At 27.7% G+C, this 19,702-nt stretch overlaps 1 protein-coding gene across 13 annotated transcripts in view; it reads left to right on the top strand.

Moving 5' to 3' along the window:
- The window catches only part of LOC142333473 (uncharacterized), a 68,598-nt gene extending 52,966 nt beyond the window's left edge, over positions 1-15,632 (top strand). For all 13 annotated transcript variants that reach the window (XM_075380685.1, XM_075380698.1, XM_075380693.1 and 10 more), the window contains 3 exons: positions 1,059-1,161; positions 3,660-3,811; positions 12,210-15,632. In XM_075380685.1, the coding sequence (XP_075236800.1) occupies positions 1,059-1,161; positions 3,660-3,811; positions 12,210-12,301 (347 nt within the window). In that variant the 3' untranslated portion in view covers positions 12,302-15,632. The remainder of the gene's footprint in view (positions 1-1,058; positions 1,162-3,659; positions 3,812-12,209) is intronic.
- Positions 15,633-19,702: the final 4,070 nt, after the last annotated feature.

Below are 19,702 nucleotides of genomic sequence, written 5' to 3'. Positions count from 1 at the left end.
GAATTTAAATTGCCTAGGATTTGCAGACGACTTAGCTTTATTAGCTAATAGTATCGCAGAAGCCAGAATACAAAAAACAAGTATAGAAGAACTTGCAAATAAAATTGGACTTAAAATTTCTTACAAAAAGACTAAAATGATGGCTATAGATCCTTTAGTTATTAATTCTGTGCATATTAATGGAAACAAAGTAGACTTGTAGAAAAATTTAAATATCTTGGAGAGATCATTACATGTAATTTTAATGAAAAACAAAATTGGACTGAAATACATAATAAATTATTTAAAGTGCTACAAGTAACCAAAAATACTTGCAACAAAAAATCGCTCTCGATTAACACTAAAATTAGACATTACAAAACTGTGGTTAAACCGGTAATTACTTACGTGAGCGAGACTTTATTTAGATTAAATCAGAAAAGTAGGATTGAACCTTTGCTTAAAGTTGAACGCAGGATTCTTAGAACCTGCATAAACAAAAAATATAAACACCAAAATCAGTACAAATTATTGCCTAATATATTTCTGTATGAAAACTTTGTATCCTTAATCGATACTATGAAAAAGAAATGAATTTCTTTCTGCGCACACTCGTTAAGATTACCGCAGGATAGGATTACTAAGAAAATTATCGATCGATTTTGGTCTTTAAAAAATCCGCCATTATGAATCAAAGAAACTAAAGAAGACATGCAAAAATTAAATTTGACTTACGAAGATCTACTTAATAAATCCGAAAAATAAAAATTTGTTATTATAGATCCGAATACCAACTTTAAAGTTAAGAACTTTTTAATTATACAAAAAGGGTTTATTCAGAAGAGGATTGTAAAGTAACATCATTAAGAATGACTAAATATTGAAAGAAAGTAAAAGCTAAGAACTTAAAGGCCAAAAGATCGGCAAAAAAGACTTAAATTATTTTGACTAAAGTGGTCCTTTGCAGGCTTAAAAGTAAAAAAAAAAAGAGTATTGGACTGTTAATTATATAACAATGTTTCATAGCATCTTATTATTAAATACTAGTCTAAATAATGTATTTTTTTCATTATTTTTAGGTGTTATTATGAATGGAGGAGATATGGTGTCTGCATATGTGCCTGAATCTGGAATACAGGAAACATTAAAAGAAAATAAAGATATGCCTATTTGGAAATTAAGGTAATGTAATTTAAATAATTGCAATTATAAATTAGATTTATTTATTGAAAGAAAGTTTTTTTCATATTCATATTATTCTTATTGCAAATCTTATTACAGAGTTTTCGTGATCCTGAAAGTGTTCAAGGGTTTTCTTTAAGAAAGCGAATTTGTTTTTAAGTTGCTAGTAACAGAAGGAAAAGTTTTTTTTTATAATTTCTGGGAAAATGCCCAGTATTTATTGGAGACAAAGGACCACTTGTTTGAGTGGAATTGTTATATTTTGAATCCAATAGAACAAGCTAAATCCATCAAGTGTTGCTCCAAGTACCAAACCTTATCCATTACCTTAAATGAACTCTGACAAATTTAAAAAGAAAAAAGAAGTTTTAAAATTGCCTAAAAATTGTTTAAAATTGTCCTTTCTTGAATTCTTTTATTCAGAATTACACATAGCCATCACAAAAACCTTTCTCTGTAAGACGGGTAGGAATTCTCATTTAAAAATTTCCAGAGGTTTCTGTAAAAGTTATATGCAGATTGAGTAGCTTTGATTTAATTTTCATTGCTTGAAATATTCTGCTAAAATGAATAAGGAGTTTATAAATGAAAAAAAATAGTTTTACCAAAAAGGTTATATCTAATTAAAATAAATCAATACCTCAGGTTTCATTAAAACAGCTGTCATTCATACATAATCAATTCGGAATGAACAATAAGGCAGACAAGATTTAGGATAATGGCCAAAGTTAAGTATATGAAGCCTTTGAAACAAAAATTGTTCTGCTTCATAATATTTTAATATTATATATTCACTTAATGGGAGGAGTGATTACAGGGTCCAGCTTTATCCAATGGACATTTCGGCTAATGTAAGTTTGTGTAGCCGCTGGATTGGAAACAGGATTCCTGAGTTTGTGTATAAACAGCCCTTCCCTACCAGCTAGCTAGCTACCAAGGATCTCACTAGCTTTACAGATTCTGTTATCCTAAACATGAAAAAAAATAGTTGGTTTAGATCTGGACCCGCTGAGTTGACAGTAGAGAAGAAGAGATCAAAGATAAAGAAAGTGGGTGGGTTGTGAAACAGAAGATTTACTATCAGGATAAGATTGGGATAGTTTATTAAACAGTTTATATTAAATATATATCAGCAATGTAACAGAAAATTTTGTTCTAGAATTTTCTTGCGAATAACAATATTTTTTACAAGAAGCACTGTGTATGTTAAAAGTAGGAAAATAATTAGTTAATCTCTTCTTCTTTTTTCACTATTTATCTTTGAATTATACTAATTGATTTTTTGAAATTTTGTGGAATGGTTTCTGATTAAGTTGATGACATTTTTTTGTTCTTTTTTTTCTTCAATCATTTCACTGTTTTGATGCAGCTCTCCAAGATTCTCTATCTAGTACCAGGCGTTTGATTTCGATATACCCCCTACATCCTACGTCCCTAACAATTTGTTTTACATATTCCAAACATTGCCTGCCTGCACAATTTTTCCCATCTACCTGTCCCCCTAATATTAAAGCGACTATTCCAGGATGCCTTAATATGTGGCCTATAAGTCTGTCTCTTCTTTTAACTATATTTTTCAAAATGCTTCATTCTTCATCAATTTGCCATAACACCTCTTCATTTGTCACTTTATCCACCCATCTGATTTTTAACATTCTCTTATAGCACCACATTTCAAAAGCTTCTAATCTTTTCTTCTCAGGTACTCTGATCGTCCCAAGTTTCACGTCCATATAAAGCTATGCTCCAAACATGTCCGGAAAAAATTTTTGAAAGTTTAAATTAATTCTTGATGTAAACAAATTATATTTCTGACTGAAGGCTCATTTCACCTGTGCTATTCGACATTTTATATCGCTCCTGCTTCGTCCATTTTTAGTAATTCTACTTCACAAATAACAAAATTCTTTTACCTCCATAATCTTTTCTCTTCCTATTTTTATATTCAGTGGTCCATCTACATTATTTCTACTACATTTCATTACTTTCGTTTTGTTCTTGTTTATTTTCATGCGGTAGTTCTTGCGTAGGACTTCATCCATGCTGTTCATTGTTTCTTTTAAATATTTTTTACTCCCAGCTAGGGATTAATTCCTTTTGTCTATAAAAAACTGATGTTTAATTGACCGACTTTCTTTTAATTTAATATTTCTCCATTAATATATCCGAAAACTTCAACTTCTCAAAATCTAGATAATGTTTATCGGCACTACCATCTCGCTGTGAATCTCAGCCCCTCCAGAATTGTCCTCAATATCATTCTAACCAATTAATCTTCTCCTATCTTCTCTTATCAAAATAAAGCACCTAGTCACCTTAACTTCTACCTTCTCCTTGGATTTCCTGTCTCAATTATAGTATGTGTTGTTTTCATTATTTGGGAATGAATCTGAATATCTTCTACCCCATTTTAAGTACATCTGCATCATAGAATAATAGTTAGAATACTTAGTATAAAAATTGTACAATTTTATCATGGAACTGTTGTTTGTTTAAAGGTATACATCACATGGCAGTTTATTATATTCTGCTTGTGAAGGTGGCGTATTGCGTCGTTACCGCAGATATCCTGATCATCATGAATATTTAGGTGAAGTACTACGACATAAAGGTGACATCCAGGATATTGATATATCATCTTACGATGAATGTATCCTTTTTGACAAAAATTTTATTTGTTACTATAAATTGAATATTTCTTGGTTGTAATTAGTTTTTTGAACAATATGTGTTGATATTTTAAAAGTTTCATGTAAGATACAGCATTCTTGACTTCTTAAATAGAAGAAATTAATCTTAGCATAATTCTGGTGAATGATTCATGGGGTTGAAGATTTTTGAGTTAAAAGATAACTAAAATTATCCAAAATTCATCAACATACTGACTGCTGTGTTAAATAACAACAAAATAGCCATCAAACGCACAAGAGAACCTAAAAAACTAATACCAAAAGTCAATTTTCGCGGAATTCCACATCATCAGTCGGTACAAGATTCCAAAATTACATCAAACAAAAACAAAAAATAAATAAATAAAAACTAAAAATTTAGAAAACATGCCACGAAAGTTGAACAACACAACTCTATCAACCGTAATGATGTAAATTTAAAAATCATCCAATTATGTTTGTAAACACTGTTGCAAACTGCTACAACCATGTCCTTGATTAAACCATAATCTTCAAAAATTATCTGCTGATTAATCATTTCATACTTTTGTTTAAAATTTGTAAGCGTAATATTTTTTTTTAGTATACCCATTATTTTACTGTTGTTACAAATATCCAAAATTTTTAAATATGTTTACAATCAGTAATATATGCCTACACAACAATAAATGATCGGCGATATAGACACACCTCTCTTACAATTTCTGTAATCATTACAATGTTCCATAAATCTCTTTTCAAAAGATTTGTTAGTTTTATCAATATAAATTTTATTATAATTATTATATTTAATTTTACATATTTCTCTTAAATCCTTTCCATCAAAAATCCAAATCCAAATTTTTCTATCAAAATTTTATTATTATTATCCTTAAATATTTTATAATATGGGTATTTGGTTTTTGTAAGCGTTTTTTACATTTATTTTTATCATAAACATTAGTATTTTGTTTTCTATTATTTTATTTGTATAATTGTATTATAAGAAAAAGCTATTAATAATCTGTGTTATTTTCTTGTTACAATTTTACCTAAAATTACCAATGAAAAAGAAAAGATGTTTTAAATAAAATAATAACAAAAATTTTATATTTTGTTGATGAGTTACTTATTTTCACAAAGCTTTTAAACTTAATAAAAAAAAAAAAAAATTAATTTAATAAAATATGTTTAGACTGTAATAATTGTGTATTTCTAATACACAATTATTAATATAAAATAACAGAATAATCATAGAATAACAGAATTATTACAACAGTAAGTGTAGAATGCAATAAAAAATTTCCATTATACAAACTTTTTATTGCATTCTGACACTTACTGTTGTAATAATTCTTTGATTTATTTTTTGTCATTAATTTCTCTTTTTCAAAATCAATTAGATTTTTTATGTACATATAAAATGAAAATACAACTCTACGTAATTGTAAATGTAATGAATATAATATATTCTAAATTTAGCACATAATTCTTTCGTCTTTTTAATAGGAAAATATAATAATGGAAATTATAATAAACCTAATTTTCAAAACTGTAATTTTAATAGATTTCAAAAACAATATATATAATAAGTATAAGAATAAGTACAAAGAATTTATAGATAATCACATAGCAGAAAATCATTTGAAAGTGATAAAAGACCCGACAAGCAAATATTTTTTAAAAATTGTAAAGGATTTAATGTCTAAATATAAACCAATATTTAATTATGATAATAAATTATCACTAATGATTATATGTCCCATCACCACAAAACTTAATGGATTACGAAAGTTACATAAAATAAATATTCCTATAAGACCATTAATAAATTTCAAGACAGAATCTGCATATCTGATAGCTAAAATGGTACTTACGTATTAACGCCACCACAGCTACAGCTTTACTTAAAAACAAAGTAGTCAATCAGATTTCGGTGGAAAATGGGCTGAAACAGATTTAAAACAGAATGAATATTAATGGTTATTTATATTTATTTATTTTATAAATATAATTTAACCAAACTTAACCTACGCTCGCTTCGCTCGCTAACCTTGACTAATTAACACCATAATTTTTTGAGTATTTATATAATAAATTCAGTAATTATTGCAATTTGATTATTTAAATAATAAATAATTGCAATTACTGAATTGCATAGGTTAAGTTTGGTTAAATTATATTTATAAAATAAATATTTATTTATTTATGTTAAACTCTATATCGGCCCATTTTCCACCAAAATCCGATTGACTACTTTGTTTTTAAATAAAGCTGTAGTTGCGGTGGTGTTAATACGTAAATACCGCTAAAATTCTTAGAATAATAATGAATCTTGAATATAAGTATGGTGATAAGAATGGTTACAAAGTCATAGATAAGTTAAATTATATTAAAGGTAATTCTAACATTAAAATAGTAAGTTATGATATCAACAGGTACCACAGTATACAGGTTGATAAAACAATAGAAACAATAAAAATCAATTTAAAAGAAACCTGGGAGTATACAGATTCTTTGATCATCATTGTGAGGAATATTTTGTCTTTAAAATTATTTCCAATATGAGAACAAATGTTATTCACAAACAAAATGTTTACCTATGGATTCATGTATTTCTGTGATTGTTCAGAATGTTTATACAAAATTTTGAAATATTTATTATAGTCATGCTGTGTTGGGTGTTTCACCAAGTGCTATTAGATACATGTAGATATTTTGGTTATGTACATTTGATCATTTATAATAAAGTTAATAATTATAATGATAATTTAAAATTGACGTGCAACAGGAAAAAGAACAGAAAAACACATTTTTTAGGTATTGAGATTGAAATAAATGAAAGTACGTTATAGAAACATAAGTTAATAGAAACCCCATAATGAATGGCATTACAATGCATGTAAATTCTGATCGCCAATGATCACAAAAAAATTAGTACATATAAAAACATGATTTTTAAGCTTTATGTTATACAAGAAACTGATAAATGATTAACTTAAGACGGAAATAGATGTAATAAAACAAATACCATTATGTAATTGTTTTTATGTTGGAGTTATGGAAAAAGATAAACAAAAAAACAGAGAATTAAGTACTGTGATACTTTTACATAATTGCAACAAGAAAATAAGAGATTATTAATCGTTTTTTCTTAGAATACAGTTCTACAAATAAAATAGTAAAAAAAATTACTACGTTCATGATAAAAAACAAAATGTAAAAATGCTTAAAAACCAAATTACCATATTATAAAATAAAAGGAATAATAATAATAATAAAAATAGAGAGGATTTAGGAGGAATATGTAACATTAAATGTAATGAATACAGAAACCGAAAGAGGAGATATGTTTAATATGGCTGAAAATTTTCAGTTGTGTAGGCATATTATTACTGATTATAAAAATAATTTAGAAATTTTGGGAATTTGTAACAGTATAAGAATGGGGTATCCTCACTTGCAAACTGAGGAAGGTTGTGTTCGTGTAGGCTCTGATAATTTGTTTTTCAAATTATGTTATTCAATAGCTACTTTGAAGTTTGTTTAATAATTAGTGATTATTACAGTTAGATTTTATTGTTCAGTGTTTTTGTTATTATATTAGTTATTTTCACATTAAATGTGTGTAGGTATTCGTGGTGGGTGGCTTGACTTGATTCACCTGGGGCTGTAATTAAAATTTCTTCTATTGTTCAGTATTTTTGTTATTATATTAGTTATTTTCACATTAAATGTGTGTAGGTATTCGTGGTGGGTGGCTTGACTTGGTTCACCTGGGGCTGTAATTAAAATTTCTTCTATTGTTTTGTTGTATTATTTTTTTGTCTGTTCAGTTTTCGATATTTATTTTTAATTTTATCATAGTGTTTTAGTAGTTGTTATTGTCAACCATCTTGTTTTGGTGTAAGTGGCTTGCTCTTGGTTTTTCATGGGTTTATAAACAAGCATGTTATTGGTTGGTATTGTTTGTTTGTTTTATTTACATTGATTTGTAAACAAACATTTATTTATATTGGGCTGGCAGGGTCTTGAATATTATTAATGAATTTAACGTGGCAACGAGGAAGGTCACAGGTTCGGTTGCATTAGTCAAAGTCTTTGAGTATACTTAGAATCAGCTGATTTTGAAGGCAAGAGTTCTAAGTTTCAAATCCTAGTAAAGATGGTTACTTTTATGAGGATTTGAATACTAGATCGTGGATACCAGTGTTCTTTGGTGCACACCTCAAGAATGGTTGACCTGAGACTGTACAAGACTACACTTCATTTACATTCATGCATATCATCCTGTAAAGTAATACCTTACAGTGGTTCTGGAGGCTAAACAGGAAAGTAAAAAGTCTTCAGAGAAGTATGCGAAATTGATGCACTTCCTTAATTAAGGATTTTAAGTCTATCGTTGCTAATGGGTAAAAAAAGTCTACTACCAAGCCTATTGAGGTTAGGGAAATTGTGGTGAAGGAGACTGTTTCCATTCCCTTTCTGGTTCCACAGCCAGTGTGGTCTCATCAGAAACGTTAACGCTGAGATGTTGAAAAAGAAAAGGGAAGCCAGTCTCTCCTGAAAATAACCAGAGGTTGTGTTTCTCAACCTCAAACGGTTGACAATAACGGTTGACGGTTCTAATAACTGAGAAAAACCAGTAAAGAGATGGACGAATTTCAGGTCGTCCTTCATCAGAAGAGGTGAAAATTGATGACATTTGTGAAACAAAAAAGGAGTTAGTTGTCAGAGAGCTGATGACAGAGACTCTTAAGGTAATCTCTGACTCCCTCGGGGTCTGTAAAACTGACATGAAAGTCACCCCAAAAAGGGGCCTTTAACATCGACATTCGGCCTTAAAGGCCAAATGTCGATTACACTGATAGACAAAAAAATACATAATGTTTCGCTATATGCGATACCATTTCTTGATTTGCTTTTTTGCATACATCACAGACCTGTAAATACAATTTTTCTATCGCCCTGAGTTTTAAATAAATTATGCTTAAAAAAATTAAGGGAAAATATAGTTAAAATTTGTAAAATTTATAATTTTGCATGGCCGTATCTGTGTTAGAATGATTTCACTGATGCTTATCTCTTATAAATAGCCTCAGGCACTTCCCAAATTAATGCCCAACAGTAATCGACTAGCATGTTAGTATTCCATTTCCCTTTATAGTGGCTTTCCATCACCAAAATGTCTTTGTGGAAACATTTGTGTTCATCACTTGCGTCTCCCGAGATTATCAGGTAAAACTCCAGATGTGAGTGGAGTAAGTTTATTTTTAAGGACATGTTACAAGAAGTTGATTAACAATATCATGGTAATTGTCGGATTTTTGTAACATCTTTAAATGAAGACCAAGCTGCACTTTTTACATTATTTAACATTGAGTAACAGCCCAACTGCATGCCTAACAAAGTAGCTATAACTTTCAAATCACCACATATGTTCCAGTTATGTTTTTAATTTATTTTTTCTAGAACGTCTTTCATCACATCGTATGTCTCTTTCAAATTAATACCATAAGCGATTGTTATCAAAGGATATTTGTTACCGTTGTATAGTAGAACCAATTTTAAACTATACTTTAATGAATCTATGAAAAGGCACCAATCCTCAAGTTTATGAACTTGTCCTAAGTGCAATATAAGCTCATCAACCAAATTATTTTCAACAGTAAAGTACTGAAAAAGTTATTTTTGTCAGCTTCGAAAGCATGAAATTTTTGTATTTTTTTAAACTAAATTCCAACCTTGTAATCTTGATCCTAACAGTTCAGCATGATTTTTTTATAAATTTAAAACCCTAACCAAGTCATTTAATTCCCCTTGTGATATAAGATGTGGCTTATTGGAAAATAATTCAAAATCAAAATCATTGTCTTCTTCAGTACTGCCTGATTCTTCATCGCTGTTTTCATTTTTCATTTTTGTTTGATGTAATTTTAATATTAGTTTTTTTTAGTTGTTACTGTGTTTGGTGGGTTATTTTGTTATTTGAATTAAAATTATGCTAACAAAATAAAAACAATGCAGAAGAAATATGAATTCTAATTTTTCCAGTCTCTTTTAAAGAATTACTGGTAAAATATTTTCTTTTTGTATAATTTTACCATAAAAGAAATTATGAATAAAATAACTATTTAAACTTTTACCAGCTAATATACAAACTATGTTTAATTTATTCAGTTAGTTACTTTAATGCATCACCTTCACCTTCAGCAGTGTCATCATGTACACATAGTATAGTGTTGATATTTTCTATAATCTTATCCTTATTAGGGCTTAAGTTAGCTCTAAATTGGTATATATATAATCATAATTTTTTGTGTCTTAAATGTGTAGGTTCTTAGCAACCAAAGAGATTGTAGGTAAAGGTGAAGAAAACCATAATTGAAGTTACTGTGTCTCATGATAGATAGTAACCCGGCACATAAAACTTATCCAAATTTTAGCTTAGTGAAATTTTTAATATAATCCTGTAGTAGCATTTTAGGACATAAAAGAAAAATGATAAATTTTAGTAAGTTTTCATAATTTGATTGTAAATCCATTCTTTTTCTTACAGGTGAAAAGATGGTCTGTAACAACTTGCTACATGCTTAATTACTTATGTTTTCAGTTAGATACTGCAATCTGTTGTTTAAAGTGGTGTAATTAGTTACTATGTTCATTATAATTTCAGGATTTTTAATTAATTTGTAGTTAAACAACCTTTTAGTTAAATTTAGTAGTAAGATTCACCAGCTTAAGTATTAAATTATTTTACCAACAGCTAAAGGTCAGTTTCTTCTTCTTAAAAAAAAAACTAAAATTATTTTTTATTACATATTTAATACATGTGAAAGGAGATGTTCAAAGTGTTCTGTCTGTATGCATTTATGTCAGCATTTAACCATTGAATTATACATTTTTTCACAAAAGTTTTGTTCTGATTTATAAAATCAACAAGAGTGTTCAATTGAAGCAGTTCAAGTTATAAGGACATAAAGTATTTTATAAATGCAATGGCTATTCAGTTGTTCTTTGGCATTGCATCTGTTCAAAAAAAGTTTAGTCGAGATGGTTTAACTCGAAGGACATGATACCATATCGCAAAAATACACACACAGCCAAGTAACTTGAATTACCCATTGTATGTAAATGGTGTGTGATTCAAGGAACTAAATATTTACTAGGGATATTATTTATTATAAATATTTGTAACTATAATCAAAAAAGACAATTCTGACTATTGCCATTTGTACTTCAGATACTTTTCATCCAATATCATCATAAGGAACTTTGCAACAGATAATGTATAGCATCAGATCTCTTCCAAACTTCTTAAAACTTTATGTAACTTCTTAAACTCGATAGGAGAATAATTAGTTAGAGTTTATTGATTTCTAAATTTGCTTTAGAAAAACAAAAAAAAACGTTATGATTGGATATTATTTATGCCTGTAACAACAAAAAAATTGAAACTGTACAAAAATTACGATAATTAAATTGCAGAATTTTTTTGCGCATTTCTACTGCGGTTTTTATTAGCACATTTTTTTTTTTTTTTTGCTGTGTTTATGAAACATAGTTTGCTGATTTTAAAGATAATACTTTCAAGCAAATCGGTTGAAAATTGGGCAAAATATGATGAAAAACCCGTGTCATAAATCACAGATTAGTAACATATGTTAGTATAAGGAACGTAGATTCAGAAAACTACGTTTTATAAAGATTCCCACCACTCAAATGGCTATTCAGATTGACAAAAAACCATTTTTACTGTATACTCTTATTCATTACGAATCGATGTGTGTTACATGTTTACCGATATCATTTGTCAGAAAAGATATTTATAGACCTCAAGTAAAAGGGACATATCTATGACCACAAATTCCTTCTTTTTTTTTGTGTGCCGTATATCATAATTTATTATGTATTTCAATACATCGATATGTTGCTAGTAAGAAAAGCTTTTTTTGTAAATAATAAATAAATCCATAACCCTCATAGCAATTATAATACACACACACATACACATTTCCGAGAAAAAAATGGTCATATTCTTTGTAGTCCAAATAAAACATTTTATATCGTATAAATGTCGTTCAAATAGTGTAATAAAACTGATTCCTTTGTGAATATAAATAATAATAAATAGATGCCATATAAAATGATTTTGTAACAGAGTTTTAAAACTGACGCCGTACATAGCCAGTTCAGTGGCTACATGATCTGAAAAGGTTAAAAGCAATCGTAAAACTGATTCATAACTTCATGCTATAACAATTAAAAATGCTTAGTTGTACATAAAATTTGTAGATATAATAATAGTTTTTCAGCAGGACCAAAAACAGTTTCATACTCTTCTAGCTGTAGCTTATAATATTCAACTTATAATATTTTCTTTGACAATTTATTACATAGATTTGATTACAGCATCTAAAGATAAATCAGTTGGCGTATTGCGTCTTGGTGCGCCAAATCATGGCTGGACAGAATACAGTGAACTGACATGATAGGATTAATTATATCATTACAAATGACATGTTCATAAAATAAATTAACATGTTTATGTTAGATCATTTAATCGATTAACATAAATCATGTATATTAAATCACCATACTTATTTATACTGGTCAGCGTACATGTTCTGTCGAAAAATATATTGCAAGTCATGCATGCCATGTAAAGGATATTAGTTCGGTCATTGTAAGTGTTATCAGTACATTATTATGTGTACATACATATGTAACTAAATTTTTTTTAATAAATGATAAAAATGTATTAAGGGATATAATTGTATATTATTGATCATTATTATGATTGAAATATGCATATTTATATATATGTATAATAACAATAAGGAAGCATATGAACAGTGAGGAAATTTTATTAAATAAAATTATTCTTTAATTTGTAATTATCATGTAAGAATTATATATAAAAAGTTAATTTTAATTATAATATAGGTTAATAATATTAAGAAGGTAATTAAGAAGAATAAAATTCTTTCCTGTTTTGTGATAACATCATTTTCATTTATTTTTTATTTTCTTAAAAATGAAGAAATTCTCCAGCCTGTTGTTTTCTCTTGTTAAAGAAGTTAAATTAAGGAAAAGTTCTTTTAAACATACTTTTTTCTTAGTTTAATTATATGGTTTTATTCTGGTTATATGTTTTAATAATGAAGGTCTGTACTTAATTTTTTTTTTTTTAAATAAATCGCTGATATTAAAAACATTAATAATTTTTTTCTCATCAAAAAATATATTCATTCAGCTCTTGCTGATTAAATTGTTGAAAATAATTAATCATGGAACTGGCAGTAAGAATATATCTAAGCGTAAGTTAGTATTTTTAAACTTTATTTTTTACTTAAGTATTTTATAAATCTGCAATTATTAGAAAATAACATACTCTTTTAATATAATAAAATAAAAATTTTTGAAAAATTTCAGCAGGTGAGGATTCAAATATAAACAGAAATTTCATATCTACAATTTATTTATTGATTAAAACAAGATGACTTAATATTTTTCAGTGTTCTTCTGTTGCCTGTGTATACTTTTCCAGCCTACAGGAAGTTTCTCAATCTTAGAAGGGAAGAGGTCTTGTGGGTGCTTGTAGATAGATGCATCCTTGCACAGCACCAATGATCTCATTCATTCCCTTCTAAAAATTCCTTAAGTGGCCAAACAGATGATAGTCCAATGTCGCTAAAATTTGTGCAATATGTAGGGTAGCATCCTCTAAGGGGAATCTCATAATGTTTCCGTTGTTATAAAATCATTATACAAGGACGAGCATTGTCTTAGAAGATACAGATAATAGAGGAATGGACAACTCTCGTCTTTGAATCAGTTGTATGTTCTACTCTACCTTGTAAAATTATAGCCAAATACTGAATACTGATAATCGCTTATCCATTTACACAGTAATACTTTTTGCGCACAATTTCATTAGTACTAGTTATTTATTTTAAATATCCTTTTAATTTTAACATGTTTTTTTTCCTGAGGATAAGCTTGATATGAAACATTGTGAAATGAGTAGAGCGGAAATGTTGTTATAAGTAGACTAATTTACTATAGCTATCTTGTTCATAATTTAATTTGTTGTAATAAAATTTATCATTTTGTTTCACCAAAAAAATGGCTATAATAATGCTATTGTATTTTTTGTTATTAAATCAATAAAATTAATGATTGAATCGTGTAGTGTTTAGCTTAAAAGATGTTAATACGTATGAATAGCACGTAGTAAAAATAAAGTTTATTATATGTAAATAGAATATATAAAGGAGTAGAAGACACATCATAATAACAGTATGTTTTTTGTTTGTGCGTAACTTTGAAAGAGAAATGGAATGTCCAAAGAAATATTTTTTTTTTAAATTCTGAAGAGTAATTGGTCTAATTCTCAATGGTAAAGAAGGGAAATTAATAAAAAATAGGATTTAATTAATTATTCTGGTAGATTTAATTTTATTTTAATCTTTTATTACGCGCTTAATGTTTAGTTGAATTAAAATTATTTGAACTGACAAATAAATTATGCAACTTGCTGGTTGAATTCATTTGAAAAATAACTTTTAAACCTAGTCACACTGTGTGAAAATTATAAACAAAATTGAAATGTAAAAGGTTTATGATAAAATTAAGGTGGTACTAAAAACCAGTTTCCTCAGTAAAATGGAAAGATTATTTTATTAAAAATAGTGTTTATCATTTTTTTAAGTAATTTTCTTGCCTCTTAAAATCAGTAGTTTCTGTAAGCAGTCTATGGCAAATTTGCTCTGCTCACAATGTAGCAACATGACTACATGTAATAGAGAAATTCAGTACCATCATACAGCATCAATTAAATTAAAACAAATTTTTTTTTAAGGTAAGTAGAATTAATTTCATTGTCCAAAGTATGTAAATATGCATCAATCCATCTACCCACTAAACATTAATATTATTACACAGCTGTTAGGTAAAAATAAGTTGGTTGACTTTAAAACTGTTTTTACCTACTTATTTTTTGTACAATATTATATTTACTGAAACTAGGTTTATGTTATAAGGATGCAGCCTACTGTCATATACAAAATAGAAACCCAGAATTGATTGTACTGCATTCTATCAAAATATGTAGAAGTCTCATTTACAGAAATATAACTGATTTACTTTTAAAAAGTTTTTTGTGCAAAAATCCATTTTTATAAAAGAAAATGTCTTTATCAGGCCTTATTGGATTTTGGTAAGTTTGATGTTTTCTAGTGGTTTGATGCTTGATTTGTTTATTGGCTGCAACCATAGCATAAGGTCTTATCTTTGGTCACAGCCATAGAAAAGAGCACAAAGCCATTTCAAATTATTATTATCAAATCTTACCGTTCCCAGACACGTTATCTCTGAAACCTCATCGATAAAAGCTTTTCAAGATATTCATCATTTTGGCTGTTGAAGTTATTTTGAAATATCTAACAAATTGCTACATACAGAAAAAAACTACATCATTAACGTTAAAAAATTCTTGTTCTGTTTTGTTTAATCAGGATTTTTGCTGTTTCCAATGAAGTCTGGTAATTAATTAATTATTTTTTAAGTTTATCTTTGAATTGTTTCTCTAGTTTATAATACGCTACTAAAATCACAAACATTTTATCACCTTTTTTCTATTACAATTTCAAAACAGTAATGGTCTATATTTACTACAACTGTAATTTTTAATACAATTCGCGAGGATGTTCAATATGTACTGAAACTATGAGGATGTAAGAGAATATAAATTTTAAGTAAAAAATTGAAACCCATAAAAATATGGATCTTTTGATAAATTTAAACCCTTAATGATATTTTTATAAAATCAATTTTCTTTACTTTTATAGTATTGTACCCAAAGGCAGCATTACATCAGTTTTCAGTGTTTTTTAAACATATACCATGTTTGAAACCAGAAAAGTTGGTACTGCATAATTCATTTTTCATTCATTCTATGATTATTTTTCATAAAAATGACAAGGCTGTGAATCTTTGTATAAATAAGTTACAATTGCTGTATTGTGTAATAATTACCATGTTTGTAATAATAATTAGTAAAGTTAACAGCAATTGATTAAAAGAATTTTTGTTTAGTTCTAGTCAATTTTATTTTCCTGAGCATCTCAATAATAATTATAATAGTAATATATATTCATTTTTCAATCAATTTCTTTTACTTGAATTATTTACCCCTCCCCCACCAAGCAAAGGCAGTAAATGATATTCATTCGTCTAACAGAAAGAGATAATTTTTATTTTTAACAATTTACTAATTAAAATATTTCATTTTATAGAAACTTTTTGATGAGTTTAAATAGTAGTAATTAATAAACTTTAATTTTCTGGTAATTATTTTATTTTCTGATATAGATTATAAAAATGTGTATTTTTTACTGATTTTCAAAAAAGGAGGTTTTTAATTTAAACCAAATATTCAATCGATAATTCTTTTCTTTTTATAGAAGAAGGTATTCTGGCATTCTTATTAAATCTTAGCTTTAATGGAAGGTATTTTTGATGAAAATTATATCTTCCACTCATTCAGTTTTAAGATATCTCAAAAACCTTTTTATTATCATCATTGCTTACTAGTGGACTGCATATATCACAAACTATTGATATTTTTATTAAATTTAAGGTGATTATTTGGAAAGCTAAGGATAATTACATACATTCCTGCATTCTAATCGGCCTTAGCGCATTAGTCAACAGCAGTCTTTTTATGGAATCTACTTAAAAAATAACTATGTTGTGATCAAAACAAAGTATTTAAATATTAAAACTGCATTTTATTGAGTATTTATTGAGGTGCCCATAAGCATATATTCCCACTGGATTTATCCGTCCTTGTTTACAGGTACTTATGCTTATAGTACAACTAAAATATAGAATGTTAATGACAGTATAAAATATCTCCTTTTCCAAAGTATAAATTTGACGGTTACATTATGAGGATACTGATTTCTGTACCATTGAATAAATAATTTTGTAAATTTGTATTTAGTACTTAAGTATATATGTAAATTATGATTAAGTTAATGTATATAAAAGTAATCTGTACAAGTGACAAAAATATTTCAATTTTGATTATTATTGTCGTTAACAATAATTCAGTTCAAACTATATTGTATTATTATTATAATTATTGTAATAATTAATAAAGTAAATTAATTTACTTAATGTGTTGCCTAAAATTTTCTATAGAAACTTTTTTTAATAGAGAAGTAGATTCAATAATTCTATTTCTGTTGAAAAATAGTTTTCCTTCATTGGTTAAAGTAATTATTATAATAATTATAATTGTTAAATTTAATTTTCTTTATGTATAAATATTTATATAATTTTTTAGTACCTATTTCAAATGAAATATAATTTTTATTCATTAAATTTTATCTAATATATAATTGTGTTTTCTTTACAATTAAAGATTTCCTTTTGTAACATCTGGCCATAATTATCTAAAGAAAAGTTGGTACTTCTTTGTTATTATATTGCCACTTTTCTCTCCCTTTTTTTGATGCAACTTCTTTGTCAAAAAAACAACGTATTAAAGTATTATTATTGCTATGTAGTCTGTTGATTAGAATTTGTTGATTCTGTCTACTGATAAATAGTATCTATATCAACATAACCTACACTCAAATTAGCCATAACCTACAACAATTAGTCAGTACACGAAGTCAACATAATCTAAAGTGTTTGTAATTTTCCACCTTAAATAAAAATTATTCATTTTCTCATGAAATCTAAAGAAGTTTTATAAAAAAAAAAAAAAAATTACATTTGATCATTTGTAGTCGACTTTAAAGAAAGGAAGAGGTTCTAAATTCAACTTGTGTATATGAGTGTCGTTCAATAATTAAAAATAAAAATTGCTGTAAAATAATAATGAAACATAACAGTACTTTACATAATCGCCAGCCACACTTAGGTTTTTTTACAATCTCTTAGTGAGCCATTCTTGTACCACACTTTTGACCTACTCATTGTTACAAAGCCAGTGCAATGTAAAAAACTCCTAGGACCAAACAAAAAAATCTGCTGCTCCAAGACTGTAAGGTGAATGTGGCAAAACCTCACTTGAGTAGCTCCTGTATCTTTTTGAGTGGTATTATTATGCAGAAGAGTTATCCCTTTTAAAATATTACCAGCTCATTTCCTTCTTATTGAGGGTTGTTTGCTGTTCCTCCAAATAATCACAATAAATTGGACCTTTTTGTCCCAAAACCATCATAATTACTACCTGCTGATGCTCAGTACCAAATTTTCCAACTGCCTATTCTGGTAAAACAGTGAAAAAAATATCTGCTGTTGTCTCTTTCCCCCATGAAATGCTGCAGAAGGGGATCAACCTTAAAGACAAAAGTAAAACTTACTTTCCACCAGCAGTGCAGAATTGAACAATATTTCCTAACTGTATCTTATTGTTTCTCCAATCTTTACATCAGTTAATAAAAACCTTTTTTCAAAGATTACACATTAAAATCAAACCATTAAAAATTGTCGCATGTTGTAAAATATGAAGTCAAAAATTAAAATAAAATGTCGACAAAGTTATTTCAAATTTAAAATGTATTTTTACACAAGAAAATACCAATGGGATTTCCTTTATCGGCTGTTATGTACAAAATTTATTTACAAGAATTTCAAAATAAAGTTGTTTATAGTGTTACCCAAAAACACAATATTCAATTATGTGGGTTAGTTACGTTCATGATATTTTGGTTAAAATTATGATTAAGTTGATAACTATGTACCTGTAAAAAATAATGAAAATCTAATAATTTTGAAAACTTAATTGCTGTTTTAGAATTGCAGTAAAAGATGGATGTAGCATCTCAAATACATACAGTAGTTATAATAATCTACATTGAAATCTAAAAATAATAAACATGGCAATGATAATATTTATATAAATTACTAATATTATTCAAAAATTTGAAATTACATGATGTTGATAATCCTGATTTATGTGATGTCTACAAGATAACAAGGTGGCAAAGTGACTGGGCGACTACCATCGATAATAAACTCCGACGGATTAAAGATAAAGTGTTGCCATGGGGCTGCTCTTGCAGAAAATCTCGTCATGAAGAAGTGGTCCTCTGCTGGTTACGGTTAGGACATACAAGGATCACAGACGAATACCTAATGTCAGGAGAAGCCCCACCCCTATGCACATGATGCAACTGCTGCATGACTGTGCACCACATTCTCGTGGACTGCATATGTTATGTGTCGTCAGTTTAATATACCTAGAAATATCCATGATATCTTGTGCAATAATAATGGAATTTTGGACCGGATGTTTCTCTTTTTGCATGGTACCAGGTTACTGCTAAAAGTTAAATATTATCATATATGTTTTTCTGTTAGAAGAGTTTTTTTAATAATTTTAACCTTTACTTTCAATTTTGATTTTATGGTTCTATGTATTTAATTTTACTATCCGGGGAGGGGACTTTTGCACAACCCATCGGAATTAGGTAAGTTTTATATAGTTTATTCGATTATTTTAACTTTTATATTTTATCAACTTCGTCTGTGGTATTAGTTTTGAGTTTTATCTTGCCTTCTTGGCTTGTTTTAATAAATTTTTATTATATGATTAATAAATATTACATTTACACCTTATAAACTTTATTATTTTGGAAGTTATTTTACCCTTTTATTAATAAAATTCCGGGCGATAACGTCCAGGCGTGTTTCACCCCATAAAAAAAAAAAAGTGTTATAAAAATTTATATTTGGAGAAAACTAATAGAGATCATTTAGGGCAAGATTTGCAGAATAATTTAGATTTTATAAAACAAGTTTTTCTAAACTTGCTGATCATTACATTCTATCACTGACTTATACAAATTTAAAAATAATTGAAATTGAAAAAG

This window comes from Lycorma delicatula, chromosome 12, assembly GCF_047948215.1.
Source record: "Lycorma delicatula isolate Av1 chromosome 12, ASM4794821v1, whole genome shotgun sequence".
NCBI classification, from domain to species: Eukaryota; Metazoa; Arthropoda; class Insecta; order Hemiptera; family Fulgoridae; genus Lycorma; species Lycorma delicatula.
This window is presented reverse-complemented; position numbering and strand designations above follow the sequence as displayed.